Below are 26,338 nucleotides of genomic sequence, written 5' to 3' on the forward strand. Positions count from 1 at the left end.
GCTGCCGTGAAAGGGGTGAAGTTAGGCCACGCCATCACTATGAAACACTTTCAACGAGTGTTGGGTCTCCTGGCGGCTGCGTCCAGCGTAATACCATCTGGACTGCTGCACATGAGACCCCTGCAGTGGTGGCTAAGGAACAAGGGTTTTTCCCCGAGGGGAATCCTCTCCGTCTGGTTTGGGTTACGCGCAAGTGTCTTCGTTCCCTATCAGTTTGGAAGGAAACTTGGTTCCTGTCCCAGGGGCCCGTGCTGGGAGGGTCTTGTCGCCGGCTGGTTATTTCGACAGACGCCTCCCTCACGGGCTGGGGCGCGGTCATGGACGGCCGCTTTGCAAGGGGATCCTGGCAGGTGCATCAATCCGAGTGGCATATCAACTGTCTCGAGATGTTGGCGGTGTTCCAGGCTCTAAGGAGTTTCCTGCCCGATCTCCAAGGCCACCACGTCCTGGTTCGTTCTGAGGAGAACAACACAGCGGTGGTGGCCTATCTGAATCACCAGGGCGGTCTGCGCTCGCGCCCTCTGGACAGACTGGCGCGTCAGATCCTCCTGTGGTCCCAGCAGAGGTTACTATCGCTCAGGGCGATGTATTTCCTGGGGACACAGAATCAGGGAGCAGACCTGCTGTTGAGGCAGGGGCTGAGGCCCGGGGAATGGAGACTTCACCCCGAAGTGGTGGAGCTCTTGTGCGAAGAGTTCGGCCCAATAGACGTGGATCTGTTTGCGTCTCAAGAGACTACGCACTGCCCGCTATGGTTTCTCTCGTTCCTCCAGCCCCGTTGGGTCTGGACGCCATGGTACATTCGTGGCCGAGGCTACGTCTGTACGCTTTTCCCCCAGTCGCTCTGCTCCCGGGGTTCTGGAGCGGGTCCGCCAGGACTATGTCGGCCTACTGCTCGTAGCCCCGTTCTGGCCAACCCGGGTGTGGTTCTCGGACATCATGTCGCTCCTGGACGGCCCGCCGTGGCGGGTCCCTCTGAGGAGAGACCTGCTGTCCCAGGCGCAGGGCCGGGTTCTTCACCCTTGCCCCGCCATATGGCGACTGTGGGTCTGGCCCCTGAGGGGGCACAGTACCTAGAGGCGGGTCTAACAGCCGGAGCAGTCGAGACCCTCCTGAGCTCCAGGGCCCCGTCCACACGGAGGATGTACGGCCTGAAGTGGAGTGTTTTCTCCACTTGGTGTAGGGAGCGGTCGGTGGACCCTGTTACCTGCCCGGTGGTTCAGGTACTTGAGTTCCTCCAGGACCGGTTCTCTGCTGGTCTTTCCCCTTCCACCCTCAAGGTGTACGTGGCAGCTATTTCATCTTTCCACACCCCTCTGAGGGAGGGGTTCTTGGGGAAACTTCCCTTGGTTGTACTTTTCCTCCGTGGTGCCCGGAGGATGAGACCTGCGACTCGGTCCAAGGTTCCCACTTGGGATCTGGCAGGGGTTCTTGGGGCGTTGGCTGAGGCCCCTTCAAACCCCTGGAGTCAGCTGAGGCTAAGCACTTGACCCTCAAGATGGCCTTTCTCCTTGCTATCACCTCTCTAAGGAGGGTGGGGGAGCTCCAAGCGCTTTCGGTTTCCCCGCAAAGCCTGGAGTTTGCCCCGGGGAATATTAGGGCTATCCTGCACCCTCATTCAGGATACATCCCTAAAGTGCCTTCTTGTGCGGCAGGGTCCACAGTGCTGCAGGCATTTCATCCTCCACCTCATGTGACGGCGGAGGACGGGAGACTTCATCTGCTCTGCCCTGTCAGAGCACTGAGTATTTACACTCTGAGGTCCTCCCGTTGGAGGAAGGCTGACCAGCTGCTAGTGTGTTTTGGGTCTCCCAGGGCCGGGCTCCCTGCATCCAAACATACTATTAGCAACTGGATTGTTCAGACTATTTCCCTGGCCTATCAGGTGCGCGGTTGCCTTCACCTGTGGCTGTGAGGGCTCATTCTACCAGAGGCAAGGCGGCCTCTCGAGCCCTCCTTTCCGGGGCCTCTTGCAGGATGTTGTTTAGCGGCTGGCTGTGCCACTCCGCACACATTCATTCGGTTTTACAGTCTTGACCTTCCTTCGGCACCTGGCACTCGTGCGCTCTCCTCTTAGTAGTGCCACTTTATTGCACACAGGGGCAGGCGGGGTTTTCGGCACGGTTTAGTGGGTATCTCGTTCCCATAGTGTCGTAACCGACGCAGTTCGAGTTCCCTCGAAGGGGAACGTCTCGGGTTACGTATGTAACCCTGGTTCCCCGAGAAGGGGAACGAGAGACTGCGTCGGCCCGCCGCACCTCTCTCCCCGCCTGAAGCGCCTGCTTCATAGTTTAAGCTAATGATGAGTGTGTACAGGTGTGCTTTATACTCCTCTGGTTATTCCGTCACACCTTACCGTTCTAGCAACAGGCCAATAGGATTGGAGTGATTTCATTCACGTTCAGACCTGCTTCGCCTAGAGGCGTTCCCATAGTGTCGTAACCGACGCAGTCTCTCGTTCCCCTTCTCGGGGAACCAGGGTTACATACGTAACCCGAGACGTTCTCCTCAGCGCTATGAAGCAGTTTTAGTGTCTTTCAGCTCATTGTTTTGAATTCCTCTGAAATCTGCAGCAGGCAGCTGTTTTCAGAGGTAGTCACCTAGTCAGAAATGTTTAAATCCTACACATGGGGGCATTTATATCTACTAGACTTAACCAATGCCTTAAATTCAGATGGGTAGCTGTAACCACTCCCAAATACAATACCATATACTTTAAAGCGTGGGTTTGGCTTTTGCTTTTATATAGATAATTACTTGTAGCCATATTTTGTTCAGTTAGGTTGTGGACAGCTTCTAGTTATCCACTTATTATTAGTGAGCAAAATAGTGATATTTGTGCAACATTGATGGTATCAAGCTGTAAAAAACACAAACTATTATGCAGCAAACTTTTCTGGGATAAATGATTGAAGGAAACGCATGACTGCATCTTTGACTGGTAGAGGGGTTATATGAGGTCACTGCATTCATATAAATTTATATATGGAATCATTCCTAAGGCAAACGCTATTTCTGCTCTTAGTGTTATTTATGAATAAGAACTTCTTGTTAATACTGAAATCACCAGACACATTAGCAATCACCACATCTAGTCAAAGTCCCATTTAAGATCTTATTCCATTTACAGTCAAAAAACAATGCCTTCTTTCATTCGACTGTGTACACACAGACAACACAGAAAAAATAATTGCTGAGGTTGACACAAGTGTCAAATAATAAATTAGGTGTTGGCCAGTGACGTCTTTTTTCCCTCACCAAGGTGATTACAGCTGATTGCATACTGAGCCAATAACAAGGCCCAAACCCAGAGAGTCCCCTTCTCCCTCAATGCACTGCTGATCCTCATTCAGCTGTCTGAATGATGTGGTTGGCTTTTGATCCTACGATACAGATATTCTAAGCACCTCAACAAACCACAGGATTAAATCAAGTGTGAAATCAAGGCTGCTTTAAGTCAAATGGTAGCATGATTTGGATATTGATTATAAATTATTATATTATTATTATTATAGTTATTCTACATGATTTGGTAATGGCATGGGCCATGTTGGTAAGACAAGAACGTCCCATCAGTGTTGGGATTTTAGCTTTGAATATGACTGGTAATGTTGTTATAATATAATGGTAAAAATGTTGTGCATAAAGAAATTGGTTTGTTATTAGTAGAACTATCATTGTTGTGGTTACACAATATTGTGGTATTATTTAATGCCATCACTTGACTCAAATTATCTTTCTCATATTATCACAATTCGATGCTTCTTCTCCACCATTGCTCATAATAATAATTCATGCATCACCTAATTTCATCCTAACACAGGCCTGACCTACAAGAATGGACAGTGTATCTATCTAATATTGTGTTGGTCAGACTATACACTGATTTACTGCTTGTCCGTTTTGAATAATACAGAAGGTACAGAGCTTAAAAATGAATCGCATACAATTCACAATATTAGTTTAAAAAAATGCAATTAGAGTATTTTCATATCTACGCTGATGACACACAAATGTACTTGCCCATCAGTTACACAGACCCTGAAATGCTGAGTTCACTTACCGACTGCCTCTATGAAGTTAAAAAATGGATGTCAAATAATTTCCTCCAGCTGAACTCAGACAAAATAGAGATCCTGGTAATTGGGTTCCAGCAGATGACAAATACTGCCATCTGCTGGTTCCCTAGTGAATCACATTAAGCCTGTTCCAAAGAATCTTGGTGTCTGGTTTGGTTTTGTAATTTAGGTTTTGAGCAGCACACCACAAAGATTGTGCAATCATGTTTTTATCAGCTTAGAAATAATCTCATTGTAAAAAAAATCAATCACGCCTTTATTTCATCACGCCTGGATTAATGCAACAGCCTTTTCGCCTGTTTAACCCAAAAATCTATTGATCGACTCCAGACTGTCCAGAACTCAGCTGCCAGGCTTTCAACCAGAACAAAGAAATATGACCACATTACTCCTATTTTAGCTTCATTACACTGGCTCTCAGTATGTTTTAGAATTGACTTTAAAATTAATTGATCACTTTTAAAGCTCTTCATGGCCTCTCATCTTGTTATATTTCTGACCATTTAGTCCCATATGCACCAGCACGTACCTTGAGATCCTCGGGCAGAGGTCTATTGTCTGTTCCAGAGTCTCGACTGAAAACTAAAGGGGACAAAGTGTTTGCAGTCAGGGCCCCGAGGCTCTGGAACAGCCTGCTTATTTGACTTTATTTTATCCTATTTTATTTTATTCTATTTTATATATTTTATATCTATTTTAAACGTGTATTTTAGTCTCTGAAGTGTTTTCTTGCTTTTATCATGTATTTATTTTGTGTTTTATTGTTTTTACACTTGTTAAAGCACTTTGTAACTTTTTGTTTTTGAAAAGTGCTCTACAAATAAAATTTATTATTATTATTATTATTATTATTATTATCGTTCAGCCCTAGCGTAGAGCCAGAGAAAGTGAGCCAGGATGACCCAATGACCCAATACTATGTACTGTAGCTGCGGTACCGGAGGCTGCTGTTTCAGGACCCACGCAATATTGGGACAGTAGTTCTTTTGTGACAGCCCCATCTAGTGGAGTGGTGGTTGGTAATGCACAGCAACACAAAGAAGGTTAACACACAGCTGTAGGGTTAACCAGTTGACATGCATATAATCAATAACTTAGGGTTAGGCACACACTCGTTGATGGTTGTGGTAAGGGTAACTGGCTTCGGGGGGCTGTCAAGAGTAACATATTTAGCCAGCCAGCTAGTTGGCAGTATCAAAGTAAACAAGGGTCCTACAAATGAAGTTCCGGTCCTAGGATCGCGGTCCTGAAACTGCAGCCTCCGGTACTGCAGCACTGCAACACTTTGCTAGGAAAAGCCTGAAGAAATTGCACAGTAGAGTATGTTGCCTGATATGGTTTAGGCTTAGAAATATGATCAGGTGTAGGAATCATTTCAATTCTCACATCTCATAAAGTGCCCCATAAAGAGCAGGAAAACCATCGGGAGTCACAAAAGCATTATATGTATACATAGCATATGGGCTCTAATAAATTGTATTACATGTCCACCCTGGCTAGCATAAGATGTGTCTGAAAGTTATGACTCTCTTACTGATAACGGTCTCTCTCCTGCTCCCAGGAAAACCCTGGAAGGTCCAGAGCAGTGAACAGGAAGTGTTGACCTCTGTCCTTCCTCCAGCTTGCCACTATGGGATCATCCACCTTAGGAAAGGCAGCAACTTTTGATGCACTCTTAAATGAATGCATTCATGCATTTGGTGAGTGAGATGTGATTGAATTTCAACCAAGGTTGGATTACCTACCTGACAAAGCGGGCATAAACTGGGGCCCAAACCACCAAGATAATTGCATTGATTTATTGATTGTAAAGCTTACAGACAGTGACAGGCAAACAAGCAGGTTCCAGTAGAGGCAGGCAAGCATGAGACTGGCAGGTACGTAGGTTCAGGTTGTTTTAAAGTGAAGACAAAGTGCAACTAGACAACATTGCAGCATATTGCAAGTGACATGAGAACAGAGGGAAGTGGACCAGTAAATGTAAGAGTGACTGATAAGGGGACAAGATAAAGGTGAGGAAGTGGGTGGGGAAGGCCAGACAACTGCAGAGCAGATGAAAGAAGTGTAAACAGGTGTGTAGATGTTTGGGTAGCCAGATGAAAAGAACAAAAGTTCAGGGACATCTTGTGAAGGGATGGAAAATGGCAATAAAGGGGCCTGGGAAATTAGGGGGCTGTAGAGGAGGGACATGCAGACAGGCTGTGATACGCTTAAAGGATAAGGCTGGCATTATTCTATATTGTTCTTATTTTAAACAAATCTCATGAAAAGACCAAAACCAACAATACTTTCTGACTTCCCTATCCTGTCGGTAGCTCTCAGCACCAAACATGGCTCACACATATTTAGTTACATTTTTAAAAAGGCTCAGTCATTTCCTAGAACAGCGGCTAAAACCTGAGGTTTTAGCAAACGTTAGCTCTATAAGTTGTATCTAGCTTTGATACACAGACTATATTTGTTAGCAGGAGAGTTCAATGTTGGTTTGAATCTTTTCATCAGATTGGTTGACAAGAGAAAAAAAAAGTATTACCTTTTAAGATAAGTGAGTCAGAAGAACATGATTAGGCTTCCCTCTTGAACATCAATGTAACCTTTTACCTACGGTTTAAATATGGTGACATTTTGTGACTCACTTCTCTTCATAGATGACAGCGGGAAGACGCAGGCCAACCTGCTTCCTCGCACCCTGCTGCTGATGCATCGCTGGTATGTTACATCCTCAGAACTGGCGCGAAAACTCCTGATGATATATCCCATCTGGCAGAATGCCTGCAGGAACTACAGCTAATACACAGGATACGTCAAAATACTGCTGGCTATTGTATTCAAGCTGGCTGATGATATGTACTTTAAAGGGGCTCAATGAAATCACTTATTATTAAGTAAGTAGTAAGTTTTACTACTATTGACAATGGGCTGGAACCTTACTTTTAAATGGGTGGAGATGGTGCAGTGGATAAGACCCATGCCATTGGTGGGAGAGATCTGGGTTTGATTCCCATGGTGACCCATCCACCATTATGTCCATGTGCAAGACACTTTACCTATTGTTGCTCCAGAGGCGCGTGACCTCTGACATAAATAGCAATTGTAAGTTGCTTTGGATAATTACATTACATTAAATGAATTAATATAATGTAAATCAAGCACACACCTGTTTTCTGTGTTGCTTGGAACAGCCACTATTCTGCTGTTAATGCAGTCCACTAACACCACAAAACGAACGATTTCCGGCAAGACAGATTCCAACATTAGGTCCACTTAGGATACAAAACAACAATAAAGGTTTATGTGCTGAAGCCTGTCAGACCAAACAAGAATCAAATGATGTCGGGTGAAACTTTACATGTTAAAGTGGAAATAAAACATGTAAAAAATATCGATATCGGCAATACCAGCACTGGTCTTACTTAGTATCGGATCGGAACGTAAGTGGTATCGCACATCACTACTGCGGTCTAACTGTTATAAAGTGTGACAACAATCTCATTTATAATAATCAGTCCAGCTCACTAACTGTTTCATTATCATCTAATACATTTAGCTGTGTTGACATTGCTGAAAGATACACAGATAGTACAAATGTTGTTTACTGAAAGCAGCAGGCGAGCTAACGCTGCAGTATCATGTCGGCTAAATGCAGTAAATGTACCGTTATCATGTAATGAGCATGGATTAGTTCAACCTCAAGCTGATAAAACTATTACTGTAACGTTGCAGTAGGGGTTTACCTGAGTTTCCAGCATGTTGTGTGAAGCTGCCTCCCTGTCTGTCTATTGCCGCAGTCACTCTGTCTTTTTTTCCGGGAGTATTCCGCCTAACTGCGTCTCGCTGCGCTGAATGCAACGTTGGTAGAAACAGAGCCTGAACATGAAAGGCCACAACCAGCGTGTTGGTGTTTCCGCTTTAGTTGTGGGATCTCTATATGAAAGCGGTTGTGTTTCGGATTATGGTCAGTCATGAGTTCAAGCCTATGGTTCAAGCACGAGTACGAGTGCACACCTGGTTGCAATCTTAAAACCACATGGCTAGTAGCCACTGAAAACTACATAATGCCTTAGATAAATTATTCCTTACCTTACAGGAAATCCAACCTAAATATTTCATTTTGCTAATGGAATTCTAATCAATCCCATAAGAAAGCATTGCAGATGATTTTTCATTTCATTTCAGTGACTGTCCTTCCCTACACTTTTTCTCTTGTTGTGTACTGTTTGTTAATGTCCAATGAGCAGTATTGATCCAGAAATGAGTTTAATGGAGCGGTAGTAAGGAAAGTGAGGAGGAAGGGAGAGCTCACTCTGTTTACTGAACACTTCACTTAGGTCATGATACAGGTCAGGGGGTCCAACAGTGAGTGGGGAGCCAGTGGCCTAGCCAGATTGCAGAGATGATGGCAAAAGGAACTCCAGCAACAGTTTACCAGTGGACTAGTCTGCAGGGGGATTGTCTTTAACCAAGGGTGACCTAAGACTACGGGGGAAAGAGGGGAAGAGAATAGGTGCAACTTCATTTAGTCTTAATGGTTGCTTGAGAGAGATGTAAAGGTTTGGTGCAGTGAGCGACTTGGGGAAGGAGCCTACTATTAAGAGGGTTAAAATTTAGGGGAGTTTCCAGGGGTTCAAGACTGCTGATCACAACAAAACTGAAATTGCATTCTGGGTCAGGGGTTTAAAAAGGAGAGTTTGGCACATCATAACCCGCACCGCAACTGGTAAGCTTCCTTTTTTTGGTTGGTGGGCACAGGTGGCTTGTAGTCTTGCCAGGTGTGTGGGTGCAGCTTAGTCAGTAACCAGGAGAGTGAAGAAGGGATAGTTGTGCCCATGCCAACAGACTCACAAGCAATGACAAACACAAAGCGACAGGCGGGAAGACTGGAAACACGGAAGGGAAAAAACACAAGGAGACACTAGGAAAATGCTTCAGCACTGTTACAATTAATGTTTTTGGAAGGACAATCTTACATTTGTGCATGATATGGACATAGAAGACCAGAGCAGGAAGCAACAGCAAAAAGAGTGTTTATACTTGTTTTGAATGGACACAGTCATCGGTGGGGCCAAAAGACTGCATCTAGAGAAAGAGGAAAGATACAACGAATCATGAATGATGAATGATGAATGATGTGGAGAGACTAGCTTCCTGTTTTCCAGCCACAGACAGCAGCCAATGAATACCTTAAGTGTGATTGATTATTATGTGCAGATGTATCATGCATTACATTGTACTACTTTGTCAAACCTTGGAAAAAGTCCTTAACTTAATCCCACGTACCGTGACTGCAACGATGACAACTGCAGGAGAACCAGGCTGAAGATTTGTTATTTAATGAGGTGAGGTGCAACATATACATTCATCCATCCCTACACATCAACACCTTTCAATAGTAATAGTAATTTCTCAGCCTCTGGGAAATCTAAATCAAGACCACAGAAAATCAAAGGCTTACTTAATCTCATTTCACCTGATGTTGCACTTTATTTCTTGTGGTTATTAACCCAGAGCTTACAGTTTCACATACAATTGCAGTTTATACAGTTTCAACCAAGTCCAGCTGCCCTTGATTTTAACCTTCTTTGGATACAGTTTCAAGGTTTCACACATTGTTTGTGTCTTGTTCAAGGAACACTGATTTGCTTTTGTTTAAACATTGATCCAAAACCTGTGACTAACCCTGTGTTTTAAGAACACTTCTCAGTGGGATCACCCCACTGAGAACCATACCACCACAATACAGGGACATGAGTCACAAGCCACAAGGTCACAAGTGTCATTGTGTGGCTCAGTGAAAAGTTATTTAGAGCTAAAATTAGACGTTTTCCATTTATCATGTCACCATTTTCATTGTCTAAATATTATATTGTTGAAATCTATGTGTTCAGGTACTGGATAGTGACATTCCCTGCAGAGTTCAATCTGGACCTGGGTCTGATCCGGATAACAGAAGAGTTCAGAGATGTTGCTGCTCAGCTCGGCTGTGAGGAGCATTTAAAGCTCCTCGACATCTCTACCATGTAAGACATAAAGAGCATACAGATCCACTTTGGACTAACTATTGAATGGATCAGTATTAGTAAGTATATTAACTGTGCCAGCAATTTAGTCCTCACTCTCGCCCTAAAGTACAACTAATCCCAATTCTATTCTTCACCCTGGTAAGACATCTCTAAGTATACATAAGCCCAGTTTTTCTTGTTTTGATTGAAAACCTACGTATAATTCATAAAGTTTTCACTTTGTAGTCCATCATACGACTGGATGCGTAAGCTGACCCAGCGGAAGAAGCAGGCCAAGAAAGGCAAGGCCTCGCTGCTGTTTGACCACCTGGAGCCCATGGAGCTGGCCGAGCATCTCACTTTCCTGGAGTTCAAGTCAATCCGAAGGATATCGGTATGTCTACAAACAGCTCTGCTTCTGTCCAATGATTTTTTTTGCCATGCTGGTCAGTCATTTGGTCTCTCAATCAAGGTGTCCAGGATCCGGACCACACCTCTCTCTCTCATAATTCAACTACCTGTGCCTCATTCAATTCCTCAACTTCCTGATCCAAGCACATAAGCTCGTCCAACCCCTTTCACTCTTGTTTGTCTCAGTTCTCACCCCTCCTTTCTTTACTCTCTCAATGGGCAGCACGGTGGCCCAATGGACAACACTGTGGCCTCACAGCAAGAAGCTCCCAGGTTCAAACTTCGGTCGTCCCAGGCCTCTGTGTGGAGTTTGAATGTTCTCCCCGTGCTTGCATGGCTTTCCGCCAGTGCTCTGATTTTCTCCCACTGTGAAAGACATGCATGCTAGCATAGACCACACATAGAAAAACAACCAGCCTGCTTTAGGGGCCTTAAAGGACCCTAAAGACCCCTGAAGATTAGATTAAAAATTGAGAGCTCGGTATCTGACCTGTATTTCCCTTTTGTCCCCAGTTCACTGATTACCAGAGCTATGTTATCAATGGCTGCGTGGTGGACAACCCGACTCTTGAGCGCTCTATTGCACTGTTCAACGGAGTCTCACAATGGGTCCAGCTCATGGTGCTCAGCAAGCTAACACCTCAGACCCGTGCAGAGGTTATTACCAAATACATCCATGTAGCTCAGGTAAGGCAAGAGGCCACTAAGCAATTCAGTGTTTTCAGGGGTTGTTTTTGTTCAGAAAACATAAGAATGACTTGGCTGGCATTCTATTCATCTTACTTTATATTCGAAACTCAAATTACCACTTGAACATGGGAAACATGTATACAATTTTTTAATGTTAATAATAATAATTTTTAAATTTAGTTGTGGCTATGTTGCAAAGGTATCTGTACTTTTCAACCCAGACTTAATAAATCGTGCATTGATGAAACTAACGTCTGTGTTGCAGCTTCTTATTGAGGTCAAATGGAGTTTGTCCAATCAGGAGAATAACTGTCCCACACAGTATTATCCATATAATGTTTTAACAATTGTTTAAGACAATGTTGACAAAGGTCCAGAGGGGCCGAAACATTAGTTTGATCAAATTGTGATGCAGAGCAAGAGCAGAGTGTAGGATCTTTTTTTCTCCAAACAAGTGATACCCGCCTCCAACACACCTGCATCTGAGGTAGTTGGATGTGCAAATCTCTTGTTAGAGAAAAGCACATTCTTGCATTTATAGTGATAACTGCATTCAATAACACAAGCCTTAATCATCATGTAATCGTATACTGTAGCCATTTCTCTTTATGATGCCTTACATTTCTGTGGTGATATAGACATTTTATCCAAAGTAAATGTTGATAATAGTTTCTAAAAGTAAGTCATTTTTGTTTTTGTTTTATATTCGGATAATATTTCAGGAAGCCAAGTTGTCGACGTCCATTCATAAACATGAATGGGAGTTCTCCTTCTGTCAATGAAGCAGTATCAATATTCATTGTAGGTTTGTAGATGTTGTTTGTAATTTTGTTTCTTCATCTTATGAGAAAGCTAGAGCGTCTCCATTACTCCTCCATCAGTACTGAGAGGAATTCATCAGTGTCCTAATGACTCTCTCAGTGATTCTGTTTCCTATCAGAGTAGAGACTGTCTGCAGACAAGCTCAAGGATGAAATCATGTAACACACTGCCCTCAGCTGTAGGAGTGCATGGAATATTTTGGATTGACTATTTAATCAGTTAGAATGGCTGTCAGTATCAATATTGCTGCATTATATTAGCCTTCTCAGTTGTATGTCTTATCATCCTGGCTTCTACTTATATCGGGTACAAGGTAGATTTACTTAACATTTAAATGTACAGGGTTGTATAATGAGATTATGCTGTAGTTCCCTTTATACTACTCACATAAAGTTATAAAGTTATAAAATATACACACTAGATAGGCCACTAAATAACAAGTCATAAATGTAAATAAACTATTTTGCAGGGTGCAGTGCAGATGGATTAATTAAGAAGACTCAGCCTTGGGAAAGAGGTTGCTCTGCAGTCTGGATGCAAACGGATATTAAATTCGAGATTTTAATAGAAGAAATGGAAGAGATCTCATCGTTGTATGTTTTCATTAATGTCTTGCTTATTGCTTTTAAAAAGTGGTTAGGAGCACTAGGGAGAAGTTAGTGCGCTTGATTGTTTTGCATTATGGTCTATGCCTGGAGAACTTTACTGGAGGCTTGTCCTGAGCTGGTTCCCCTTTGAGGGAACTCGAACTGCGTCGGTTACGACACTATGGGAACGCCTCTAGGCGTAGCAGGTCTGAACGTGAATGAAATCACTCCAATCCTATTGGCTTGTTGCTAGAACGGTAAGGTGTGACGGAATAACCAGAGGAGTATAAAGCACACCTGTACACACTCATCATTAGCTTAAACTATGAAGCAGGCGCTCTGTATGTTGTTTGAAGAAAGCTCCAGTCCTACAAGCAGTGTGTCTTACCTGAAGAAGAAGTCTACCAGCATGTCCGGCAACCAGAAGGTGTGTTTTTTTTCTTGCCCTCGGTACATCACGGATGGAGATTCTCATGAGATGTGTGTCTCATGTTTGAGGATGGAGCACGCCCGGGCAGCTCTCGAGGGGGCTGCCTGCGCCCGTTGCGAAGCCCTTTCCGTGCGGGTACTGAGGTACAGCATGGCTCTCTTTTCCGAGGATGGCCGGATATGTTCTCCCCGTGGTGCGGGCCCTGCGGCCGCTGAGGCGGCCCGGCGGCTTCACTCATGGGGTTCACAGCGTGATCTGTCGGAGGATTTCGGGACGGCTGAGGCTTTTTTCCGACCTTCATCCGCTGGCTCCGACGCTTCCTTTCCCTCGTTCGGGAGCCCGTTCTCGGCTTCTCTCGCTCGTGGTTTGGATCCGGAGACGCTGCAGCAATCCGACTCCGAGGAGGCGGACGTGCTCAGTGTAGTGGACGATGACTTCCGGGTGTCGGGGCGGCGTCATTTGGCGGCGACCGACTATGACGTGCTGCTGAGGCTCAACGCAAAGAAGAGTATGCTGGCGCCCACCCAACGGACTACGTTCCTAGGGGTAGTATGGCCGGCACGTGTCGACACCATATTGGCTGCCGTGAAAGGGGTGAAGTTAGGCCACGCCATCACTATAAAACACTTTCAACGAGTGTTGGGTCTCCTGGTGGCTGCGTCCAGCGTAATACCATCTGGACTGCTGCACATGAGACCCCTGCAGTGGTGGCTAAGGACCAAGGGTTTTTCCCCGAGGGGAAATCCTCTCCGTCTGATTTGGGTTACGCGCAAGTGTCTTCGTTCCTTATCAGTTTGGAAGGAAACTTGGTTCCTGTCCCAGGGGCCCGTGCTGGGAGGGTCTTGTCGCCGGCTGGTCATTTCGATAGACGGGCTGGGGCACGGTCATGGACGGCCGCTTTGCAAGGGGATCCTGGCAGGTGTATCAATCCGAGTGGCATATCAACTGTCTCGAGATGTTGGCGGTGTTCCAGGCTCTAAGGAGTTTCCTGCCCGATCTCCAAGGCCACCACGTCCCGGTTCGTTCTGACAACACAACGGTGGTGGCCAATCTGAATCACCAGGGCGGTCTGCGCTCGCGCCCTCTGTACAGACTGGCGCGTCAGATCCTCCTGTGGTCCCAGCAGAGGTTACTATCGCTCAGGGCGATGTATCTCCCGGGGACGCAGAATCCGGGAGCAGACCGGCTGTCGAGGCAGGGGCTGAGGCCCGGGGAATGGAGACTTCACCCCGAAGTGGTGGAGCTCTTGTGCGAAGAGTTCGGCTGTGGGTCTGGCCCCTGAGGGGACACAGTACCTAGAGGCGGGTCTAACAGCCGGAGCAGTCGAGACCCTCCTCAGCTCCAGGGCCCCGTCCACACAGATCCTCCGTGGTGCCCGGAGGATGAGACCTGCGACTCGGTCCAAGGTTCCCACTTGGGATCTGGCGGTGGTTCTTGGGGCGTTGGCTGAGGCCCCCTTCGAACCCCTGGAGTCAGCTGAGGCTAAGCACTTGACCCTCAAGATGGCCTTTCTCCTTGCTCCGTGCAACCTCTCTGAGGAGGGTGGGGTATCTCCAAGCGCTTTCGGTTTCCCCGCAAGCCTGAAGTTTGCCCCGGGGAATATTAGGGCTATCCTGCACCCTCGTCCAGGATACATTCCTAAAGTGCCTTCTTGTGCGGCAGGGTCCACAGTGCTGCAGGCATTCATCCTCCACCTCATGTGACGGCGGAGGACGGGAGACTTCATCTGCTCTGCTCTGTCAGAGCACTGAGTATTTACACTCTGATGTCCTCCCGCTGGAGGAAGGCTGACCAGCTGCTAGTGTGTTTTGGGTCCCCCAGGGCTGGGCTCCCTGCATCCAAACATACTATTAGCAACTGGATTGTGCAGACTATTTCCCTGGCCTATCAGGTGCGCGGTTTGCCTTCACCTGTGGCTGTGAGGGCTCATTCTACCAGAGGCATGGCGGCCTCTCGAGCCCTCCTTTCCGGGGCCTCTTTGCAGGATGTTTGTTAGCAGCTGGCTGGGCCACTCCGCACACATTCATTCGGTTTTACAGTCTTGACCTTCCTTCGGCACCTGGCACTCGTGCGCTCTCCTCTTAGTCGTGCCACTTTATTGCACACTGGGGCAGGCGGGGTTTCGGCACGGTTTAGTGGGTATCTCGTTCCCATAGTGTCGTAACCGACGCAGTTCGAGTTCCCTCGAAGGGGAACGTCTCGGGTTACGAGACACTGCGTCGGCCCGCTGCACCTCTCTCCCCGCCTGAAGTGCCTGCTTCATAGTTTAAGCTAATGATGAGTGTGTACAGGTGTGCTTTATACTCCTCCGGTTATTCCGTCACACCTTACCGTTCTAGCAACAAGCCAATAGGATTGGAGTGATTTCTTTCACGTTCAGACCTGCTACGCCTAGAGGCGTTCCCATAGTGTCGTAACCGACGCAGTGTCTCGTTCCCCTTCTCGGGGAACCAGGGTTACATACGTAACCCGAGACGATTTGAACCCCGGCCTTGCTGTTCAAAGGGGCTACAGTACCATCCAGCTACAATTAACAGTGAAGAACTGGTTGTCTTTAAATATAGTAAAATTTTCCTTTACTAAAAAGAGGATACCATATCCACAATTAAAGTCAACTCAAGTAAAGGTATAAAAGGATTCCATAGTGAATGTACTTAAGTTTCAAGTAAATGTGCGTGCATTCAGTCCTTAATGAATTAATCTCTAAACATCATGTCAAAGTGGTGGCTGTTCCAGTTATGCTGGCTGTGACCATCTTAACATACTGGAAAACATAATATTTGTAAGTGCATTATTGTCATAGACAAAATTTATTTTATTCTTCTTCTCAGTAACAGAACTTAGATAAACAGCAAAAATACATTTAAAATCAGGGGAATAAAAGTAGAAAATACTAAAAATGTCCCTCAATATTTGACTAAAATATCTTTATTTTTCACCCCTAAGTGGGATCACCAAGACAAAACTGACACATGTCTTGGAGCTTTTTTTCTTTTTCACAGGTGAGTTACATGCTCCTGTGGTCACAATGAGAAAACTGAGACATATTTGAGAAGAATCATGAAATCCCAGGTGTCATAGCTGAGTTTTCTTTGAGATTAGTGTCTGATCTAATGGTCCCATGTGCTTGAATTAGACTTTTTGAAGATAATTTAAAGATCTCTTGTTTTGATCAGAGTAAGATATAAATAAGTTTTGTATATGGTGATTTCTTAAAAGTAGCTCATTTGTGTCTAGGAGAAATGAAAGAAACAACTGTGAGATCTCTTCTTGGATTTTGCTTTCCTATGTGTGAAGTCATCCGAGACCTCACCTCACTTATATCACTGATGCTTGGTCGATGGGTACCAATGACCCAAAGTCTTAATCATTCACTGCAGAGCCCTCCGGTCCAGTGCCGGGCACATCCCATGCAGTTGGTTATGTTTCCAGTCAGGATGCTTTCTATTGCTCCTCTGTAAAAGCTGACAAGAACTTGCTGTGAAAAGTTTTCCTCCTTAAGAAATGCAGCTGCTGAGCTTTCTTTACTAGGGTGGAGTTATGAGATGACCATGTCAGGTTCTCTGTGAAGCTGATTCAAGGAATCCACCTAACCCTGCAAGACTGTCGATATCCCAACCCAATATAATAATAATAAGTCTCATCGTTGTTTGAAATCCGGCCGATGATGGTGGTGTTGTCTTCAAGGGGGGTGAATAATTTTGCACGCCCAATTTTTCAGTTTTTTATTTGTTAAAAAAGTTTGAAATATCCAATAAATTTCGTTCCACTTCATGATTGTGTCCCACTTGTTGTTGGTTCTTCACAAAAAATTGCAGTTTTATATCTTTATGTTTGAAGTCTGCAATGTGGCAAAAGGTCGAAAAGTTCAAGGGGGCCAAATACTTTCGCAAGGCACTGTACAAGGCAGATTTATCATTAATCATTTTACGACACTGGGTTGTATAACGACATGTACACAATAAATATAGGAAATGTGAATAGTCTTTGGCGATTTGGCGATGAGACCACATCCTGTGCTATGTTTTTTTGTGCAATATCTTACAGCACAAGCAGAATATGTTTGATTAGATAAACAGTAAAGAAGCAAAAGTGACATTTTTGACATGTCATTGTCTGTCATCAGAAACTTCTGCAGCTACAGAACTTCAACACTCTGATGGCAGTGGTGGGGGGACTGAGCCACAGCTCCATTTCTCGACTAAAGGAGACACACCCATATCTGGCTCCAGAAGTTGTTAAGGTATGTCAATTCCAGCCTTTTAATGCACTTTTATGTCCTGTATATCCGCAAACAAGTATTCCTACAGCATATGTAACATACATTTATCCGTAGCTTACTTAACTTCCAATTTGTATCTTGGTATCAATTTAAAAAGTGTATTGATCTATTAAAGTGATAGTCAACCCGGACTGTATCTTTTTTATCACAGACACATCACCTGACAGCCTCAAATCTGGCTGTCAGAACTTGGTTCCTCCACAAAGAACAGTGGTTGTAATTGGCTTGAACAGATCAAATGTACTCTGGAACAACTTTTCACAGTGAACAAAGTATCAAAACATCCAAATTCTAAGTCCAGTTCTGCAGGACCTTTTCTGCTGTCAGTTGAAAGCTCAGTATGTTCACAGTGAATTTTTAGTCAGACACTAGTGCAATTCATTTGTGGTGTAAAAGGAGAAGCTCCCAAAAATAAGGGACATGTCAGTCATTTAAGACTTTGAAGTATTTGATTTAAGAGTTATTGGCTAGCATAACACAACAATTTTCTTTATATTGGAATCATAATTTCAATGTTCAATGCAAGTGAATTTAAGTGGGATGAAATAACTTCTGTTATGAATTGGTGCTATTTAAATAAAACTGAACTGAATTAAAAGCAACAAATGAAATTAGACATGACACATGCATTGCTCTACCTGAACAAGTCTGTGTTTTGGCCATCACACTTACCCAAATATTTCTCTCCCTGCTGCAGATCTGGAGCGAGATGACAGAGCTGGTCTCTTCGAACAACAACTACTCCTGCTACCGAAAGGCCTTCTTTGACTGCCAGGGCTTTAAAATCCCCATCCTTGGTGTGCACCTCAAGGATCTGATTGCAGTGCATGTAGTCTTTCCAGACTGGGTTGATGACAGTAATAAGGTGAACTTAGTGAAGATGCATCAGCTCTACATGACCTTCAATGAGTTGGTGTCGCTGCAAAGTGCAGCGGCCCAAGTGGAACCAAACATGGACCTCATCTATCTGTTAACGGTGAGGGATCACCACTCCACAGGTAGTATCCTAAAGCCTGAAGGTTTATTAAAATCACTGGTCTAAAGTTCAATTCAATTTTATTTATATAGCGCCAAATCACAACAACAGTTATCTCACAGCGCTTTTCATAAAAGAGCAGGTCTAGACCGTACTAGGCGACAGAGGCAAGGAAAAACTTCCTTTTAAGAGGCAGAAACCTCGAGCAGAACCATGGCTCAGGGTGGGCGGCCATCTGCCTCCACCGGTTGGGGTGAAGGAGAGAGAGAGAGAGAGAGAGAGAGGGGGGTGGAAGGGGAGGGAGGCAGCCCACACAATATACACACAGAGGTACAGACAGTAAAGGTGATGTTGCTATAGACTAAATGAAAAATGGTACAGATATTTATAGTAGTGTGAATGATAATAATCGTAATGTTAATGATTATAATAACAATAATAACAATAGGACTAGTAACAATAGTTGTAGCAGAGGGTGTCAAGCAGGAACACGGGGGCAGCAGGTGACCCGCAGCCACAGATCCAGACTCCACAGCTCCAGAGCCAGAAAACCTGCAGGAAGTGATAGGAGGAGAGAGGAGAGGGACGAGAAAGCACAAGACTACGGGAAAGGGGAGAAGTCGAGTTAGTAACATGCAATAATGGGATGAGGTTGCATAAGGAGGGAGAGAAAATAGAGGAGAGAGGAGCTCAGTGCATCATGGGAAATCCCCCGGCAGTCTAGGCCTATAGCAGCATAACTAAGGGATGGTTCAGGACTACCTGAGCCAGCCCTAACTATAAGCTTTATCAAAGAGGAAAGTCTTAAGCCTACTCTTAAATGTGGAGATGGTGTCTGCCTCCTGAACCCAAACTGGAACCTGGTTCCACAGGAGAGGAGCTTGATAGCTGAACGCTCTGGCTCCCAGTCTACTTTTGGAGACTCTAGGAACCACAAGTAACCCTGCATTCTGGGAGCGCAGTGCTCTGGTGGGGTAGTAAGGTACTATGAGCTCTTTAAGATAAGATGGTGCCTGACCATTAAGAGCTTTGTAGGTAAGAAGAATGATTTTAAATTCTATTCTGGATTTTACTGGAAGCCAATGCAAAGAAGCTAAAACAAGAGAAATATGATCTCTTTTCCTGGTTCCTGTCAGAACACGTGCTGCAGCATTCTGGATCAGCTGAAGAGTCTTAATGGACTTTTTCGAGCAGCCTGATAATAAGGAATTGCAGTAATCCAGCCTAGAAGTAACAAATGCATGGACTACTTTTTCTGCATCATTTTTAGACAGGATGTTCCTGATTTTCGCAATATTACAGTGGTCGGATAAAGAGGGATTCTGTGGGAACACTATTAAATGTTCAATTTCAATACCATACACCAAAACAAGGTCGAGGGTGTGGTTAAAACAGTGAGTCGGTTCATGAACACTCTGAGAGAAGCCAATGGAATCTAACAGAGAGATAAACGCAGTACTAAAGCTGTCATTCTCAACGTCCACATGAATATTAAAATCCCCTACAATAATAACTTTGTCCGTTTTAAGGACTAAAGTTGACAAAAACTCTGCAAATTCAGATAAGAATTCAGAATACGGGCCAGGTGTTCGGTACACTATAACAAAAAGAATTGGTTGCAGTGATTTCCAACTTGGGTGCGAAAGACTAAGAACAAGACTTTCAAATGAGTTATAGTTTAGTTTAGGTTTAGAGCTGATTAGTAGGCTAGAGTCGAAGATAGCTGCAACTCCACCTCCTCGGCCTGTGCCTCGAGGAATGTGAGTATTAATATGACTGGGAGGGGTGGATTCATTTAGGCTAACATATTCTCCATCACCCAGCCAGGTTTCAGTAAGACCAAATAAATCAATATCATAATCTGATATTAGTTCATTTACTAGTACAGCTTTAGAAGAGAGAGATCTGATGTTTAAGAGTCCACATTTAACTCTCCTATTCGTTTGCACTATTGCTCTTGTGGTTTTAATTTTTATGAGGTTTTTATACACAGCTCCTCTTCTGTTTACCTTTTTAAATAATTTCGATGGTCGGGGGGCAGACACCGTCACTATAGGATTTTCACTAAGTAACTCCTGAAATGGAGGAGCGGAGAAGTGTGTTAGACTGCGACTCTGCCTCCTGGTCTCAACTCTGGGTTGTCATGGATTTGGTCCACTAATAAACTTGGCCAGATTTCTAGAAATGAGAGCTGCTCCTTCCCAAGTGGGATGGATGCCGTCTCTCCGAATCAGACCAGGTCTTCCCCAGAAAGTCTGCCAATGATCTACAAAGAGCACATTGTTTGCTCGAAAGTGTTAGCACAAAGAAGGAAAAAAAAACAAAAAAGATGAAGTATTCATCTTTTTCTTTTTCTTGAAAACATTTTTTTTTTAGGAATTGCTATTTTCCACACAACTTGCTTCTTCTTGCCGCTTTGTGTCTCTTTTGTTTCTGCTCTTTATGGATCTATTTCGACTTCACTCAGACCATCAGCATGGTCTTACCTTGAATGATGCCATCCTTCTACCTAGACCATATGTCAACAAAGTCATGTGACTTGGCATGGCTCACCACCTATAATCTGGGTGAACATGCTTCTTCCACTTTGCCTTACTCGCTTCATCCGAGAGAAGTAAGTGTTCCATGAACTCCACTATAAACAATCCGACACTCCACTGCAGCTGCCACAGGACCTTGTTGTTCGCAGTGAGTGGGAGTTTTGTTTTCAACCCTCCCTCGTCCATTTGTGAGTGGTAGTTTTTACATCCCATTTAGGACCTATTCATGATTTTTCCTCAGTACTGAGGTCCATTTACTTTTCTGACATTGAATTCATTCATCTAAGTTTATTATTGTCCTGGAAACACCATTGTGGTGCTATTTGTGTTGTTGTTATTCCGTGTTTGCAGTGGGCATACTTTAATTTGATAAATTTTTGGTCAGAAGCCCAGTTGGTGAATGCCCCCCCACCCCCCTTCTTGTTTGGGGGTGGCACATTTTATGGGGGATATTAAAAACCCATGCTCAGATGTGTGCACACTCCTGATCATGGGGAATCTGCTTGTAAGAGGCTGTGTAGTCCAACTGCTAATTCAGGAGACCAAGCACAGCAAGATTACACCCAGCAAGACAGCTAGTCTTTCAGACAGAGTGGGTGAAATCTAGGCTCAGTGTCTCTGGCAAAGTCACAGAGCTACACGATCAAAGTGTGTCCTCTTATGACGGGCTGCCATCACATCAGGAAGAAAAGCTGGTTCTACTGGATGTCCTTTCATTATATGCACATGACTCCCAATCTGAAAGTGACAGGCTATCGGTGGACAATGTGAAGGAAGCGAGACTTGATTCCTCACAGTGTGAGGTAGAGTCAGGTCATGTCAGCACAGGGGAAAATGACCTGAGCTACTGATAGTGTGTGAAATATTTTGAGTGCAGCCATAATTATGGGGATTAGCATGTTGGCTGTCTGGGCTGGTATTTTCCTGTCCCATCACTCGGTTTCTGTTCCAGAGACTGGGCTGGCGGATATGGTAGTCGAAAGGGAAAGGGCGGCTCGGATGTCCAACCCCTCGTGCCCAGTGAAGAAATTTCACTAGAAATGTGTCGGATTTACAATGCGGCTCCAAGAGCGGCTTGCTTGGGTAACGCTTTAGCTATTTTGTTGGCAGCTATTACACTGTGGGTCCTGAAGATCATAACAACATGGCCTTAATTGACTGAGCCCTTATAGCTCATGCCCAGCTTACAAGGGACTTTGGTGCCACCAGACAGAGTTGGCTGGCACAGACCTCCATACTGGAGAATATCAGAAATATACCTCACTAACATATCTGTAGTGCCTGGCAGTGTTTCATCCAGACTCTCAGAGTATAGGATAGGTTTGCAGCACAAAAGAATGTATTCAGCACACATTCAGCAGAGCAGGTGGTACCTGGAATAGACCCAGGGGCTCTCAGCCCCCACACCAGTCTTCGTGGTCTTGGAGGATTTGACAGGCGGCCTGGTACAGAATTTGTAGCCTCAGATAGAGGAGTAAAACACTACAGCGTCAACTAGGGTACCAGCCACGCTCTTACCCCAAGGGGCCACCCCAATGAAGATATCCCCCTAGAGGTTCAGGACCTCAGAAGAACATCAGCTAGGGCTGGGGGGCCGACCACCAAAGCTGTTTTCCAGCCACGCCTGGAAAGTTGGAAAATATGAACGTCAGACCAGTGACTTGTGGCTACTGTGGCAAAATGGAGACAGAATCCAGTTTCTGCAGCGTCCCCCTTACCTTTTCCAGGGTCCGTATGGATACAAAACATATTTTGGAATCCATCGAGAGAAGGGAGTGGTTCACTTCCCTAGAGTTAAAGGACACATACTTTCATGTCTCCATTTGCCCAGACCACAGAGCGTTTCTGCAGTTTAGGGTCCTCCCATTTGGCCTTTCTCTCTCACCTGGGTAGTAATGGCTGCTCTATCCCCCCTTCAAAAATTCGACTTGAAGATCCTGAAGGCTAATCTGCGCCCTGCAGTCAGGCTGTGCTGGACACAATGAAGGTCATATACAAGCCTTAGGGTTCAAGTTCAATATGGAAAAATCTCAACCCGAAGCAGCACACAATGTTTGTGCGTCTATGCGTGAATTCCCTTACAGTGTCAGCTTCCCTCTGCCCTCAGAGGGTTGGGACTTTTAACCTGGTTGAACAGTTTCATCTAGGCAGGCAGCTAGTAATGGCTCAATTTCAGACGTGGTTGGGTATGCAGAGGAGGTTGAATGGCTTTTATTGTTATTTGTTTTAGATGTACTTACTGGTTGAGGCAGCCTCTACATATATTAGGACTTTGTTCATAATAAGGGTATAAATATTGTATAAATGTATAAATAAAGTGTTGAGAAAGAAAGTGAAAATTGAAAATTGCTCTACAGTATACAGCTCTGTGGGTTGCAAGGAGCACCAAATCACTGTACTACACTGTCCACACTTGTGATGTGATTTGTCACAAATATTCAATAGTCTAAAACATTACATGAAAGTGTACTATGCTTTCAATTGTTCATTGATTTTAAAACTAATTATATCCAAAATATTTGTATTTTCAGCTTTCTTTAGATCTTTATTACACAGAAGATGAGATTTATGAGTTGTCATTGCTAAGGGAACCACGTAACCCCAAATCACTGGTAAGTTTCAGCAGAAATGGTTTGTATTTGTTTTTTTTATTGTTGTGTTTTGTGTTCAGGCTTGTCCACACTGAGTATGTCCAGTTTCAAAAAACTTGATATTTCGTCTGAAAGGTTAAAGATCCTTTTGTCCTGTATCATAATACTTCTTTTTGACGACTTACAAATATTTTAACCTGTGCTGTCATTCAGCATTCAGGGCAAGAAAATATTACCTTTTTAATCTGTAGTCCTGGTATAACAGAGTATTTGCTGATCCAAGTCCTGTGTATGTGTACTGTATGTTTCTTTACAGCCTACCTCTCCAACAACTCCCAACAAGCCCCTGGCCCCACTGGACTGGGCTTCTGGTGTCACCACCAAACCAGACCCTTCTGTGGTCAATAAACACATCAGGAAGTTGGTGGATGTGAGTAGACAACATCCATTTTCAGAGTATGCCTCCACAATATAGAAAACTGCTACTGGTAGGACATATGTTGAGGTATGTGTGAAATATCTTTGAAATTATTTTTCTTGTCATTGGGAAGTCTGTATTTAGGAATTATGACCATGACCATGATGGCTATATTTCTCAAGAGGACTTTGAGAGCATCGCTGCTAACTTTCCTTTCCTGGACTCCTTCTGTGTTTTGGACAAAGATCAGTGAGTGTTATGAACAGATGTTCAAATAATTAACTGTAACACACTAAGTGTATTTTGGAGTCCAAGCTAGTCACAGCATGATGTCCTGGCTTGCAAGAACAGTAGTTCTCAATCTGTGGTTTGTGTACCACCTGTAGTACAGCCCCAGGTGGTCTTTCCTAACAATGCAAATGAATGAAACATTTTAGATAATTTGTATAACCTGGCAGGACTGGAACACCTGTGATTGACTGCCATCTCTTTACTTTGCATCTTCCTTTCTTTCTTCTCCCTTTCCACCTCTCTTTCAGAGATGGATTGATCAGTAAGGATGAGATGATAGCGTATTTCCTTCGGGCTAACCCACTGCAGTGTAAGATGGGTCCAGGTTTCATCCACAACTTCCAGGAGATGACATACCTGAAGCCCACCTTCTGTGAACATTGTGCTGGATTTGTGTGTATCTCTAAGATTCTGTCACTGCACGTTTCATGCCTCCTTAATTACACTCCTGTTATTGAAAGTTTGCAGACATTACAATTAAACTGACTGGACTGCCTTGAGCCAGTTAATGGGATATTACTCGCTGTTGTACCTGTTGAACTCTTGTTCTCATTGTTACCAGTAATTCTGGTAAAAATTGTAATGATGTGCAATGTGCACAATATGAACAGTATGTATTCTACAACATGTAACTTTCTGAGATCTGCCGGCTCTTGAGCGGGGTAGAACCTCACTGTGAGGTCACATTCTCACAGATTTAACAGGCATAACCACATGGAAATGTTGTGATCATTGTATCTTTGTGGCTTTAGAAAAATGCGTCCATGCGCTTCTTTTTCTAATGTTATTTTTTTTGTATTTTCTGTACCATTCCCCTTCCTCTCATTCCTGCAGCTCTGGGGAATCATCAAACAGGGCTACAAGTGCAAAGGTATTGTTTCATAGCATTCTTCTTTAAAGACCAATGAACATGGTTTTATTGCTTTATTGTCAATATTGCCATTATAAAATACAGGATTGCACAATGAAATGCAGTTGTAGCCCCCTATACAATACAAAAATGTATAAACACAAATTCAAATATTTTAAATTAGAATAGAATATAACAATAAAATAAACAATACAGTAAATAAATAAACCACATTTATATACACTCATATAGAAACAAAAAATGTAATATGCAAGTTGTAATGAGTGTAGTGCAAAGGTTCAAAGGTTCCTATGGTAATGTAGGAGAAACACTACTTTAATAAACACTTGTAGTCAGGGTACCACCCTATTAATAACAGGGAAATTAGGAGGAGGAGAGGAGGAGAGGAGGAGTAGAGGTGAGGAGGAGTAGAGGTGAGGAGATGACACGGTGAGCGTTTGTGTAATCTCGTGAGACTTGGTGCAATTCAAACATGGCAGCGCGCAGCTAAACAAACAATTCATTAAACAAACAATCCGCCAATTTTAAGCGAATTAACAAATAAGAGCAGTCAAATCGCACTGGAGGACCTCGAGGACGAGTGTTTGGAGGACCTTGAAGTTTATATTGACCAGTGTTTTCATCGAGTGGTCATGGGGAAATCAAAAAGAAACCGCACTGAAGACTCACCTGGAGCATCACCTGGAGCAGTCTCCTCGCAAGGTGCAGATTTTACAGAGATTCTGGATTCAATAGACAAGAAATTGTCCAGCTTTGATGCCCGATTATCTCTTGTGGAAGTACTTCACAAAGAGTTTCAGGCTCTGCGGGAATCCCTGGAGTTCAGCCAGAAACAGGTGGTTGAGCTCGCGGCAGAAAACAAGGTCCTCAAAGGTTCGGTTAAATCCCTCACGGAGGGAATGACGCGGCTCTCGGCAGACAATAAAAACATTAGAGAAGCAATCATCGATCTCCAGGCTCGTAGTATGCGGGATAATCTGGTCATTTCGGGTATCCCGGAGCAGGCGGATGAAACCCCAGAGGAGACCGTTAAAAGCTTCATCCAAAATCAACTGAAGCTCCCGGCCGAGACCGTAAAGAACATCAGCTTCCACCGGGTGCACCGCCTGGGAGGACGGCGACAGGAGAACCAGAGGCCCAGGCCCATCGTCGCGAAGTTTGAACACTTCAAGCAGAAGGAACTGGTTAAAGGCCGCGGCAGGGAGCTGAGAGGGACCAACTTCAGCGTTAACGACCAGTTTCCCCGGGAGATCCTGGACCGACGCCGAGTCCTGTTCCCGATAAGAAAGAAGCTTATTGGAGAAGGATCACGGGCTGTCATCGCTGTGGATAAACTTTACGTCGATGGCCA

The 26,338-nt window shown here is 44.4% G+C and overlaps 1 protein-coding gene across 7 annotated transcripts in view; it reads left to right on the plus strand.

Moving 5' to 3' along the window:
• rasgrp3 (RAS guanyl releasing protein 3 (calcium and DAG-regulated)) overlaps positions 1-26,338 on the plus strand; it is a 64,581-nt gene that overhangs the window by 24,373 nt on the left and 13,870 nt on the right. For 6 of the 7 annotated variants that reach the window (XM_038737694.1, XM_038737693.1, XM_038737696.1 and 3 more), the window contains exons 2-14: positions 5,641-5,779; positions 6,728-6,830; positions 9,353-9,415; positions 9,965-10,096; positions 10,325-10,472; positions 11,003-11,176; positions 17,145-17,261; positions 17,998-18,276; positions 23,348-23,428; positions 23,724-23,837; positions 23,959-24,074; positions 24,365-24,509; positions 24,951-24,987. In XM_038737694.1, coding sequence (XP_038593622.1) covers positions 5,710-5,779; positions 6,728-6,830; positions 9,353-9,415; positions 9,965-10,096; positions 10,325-10,472; positions 11,003-11,176; positions 17,145-17,261; positions 17,998-18,276; positions 23,348-23,428; positions 23,724-23,837; positions 23,959-24,074; positions 24,365-24,509; positions 24,951-24,987 — 1,579 coding nt within the window. In that variant the 5' untranslated portion in view covers positions 5,641-5,709. The other variant, XM_038737698.1, reaches the window with a different exon arrangement.

Source organism: Micropterus salmoides, unplaced genomic scaffold (assembly GCF_014851395.1).
Source record: "Micropterus salmoides isolate LMB-PRFRI ecotype aquatic unplaced genomic scaffold, ASM1485139v1 Ms_hic_scaffold_22, whole genome shotgun sequence".
NCBI classification, from domain to species: Eukaryota; Metazoa; Chordata; class Actinopteri; order Centrarchiformes; family Centrarchidae; genus Micropterus; species Micropterus salmoides.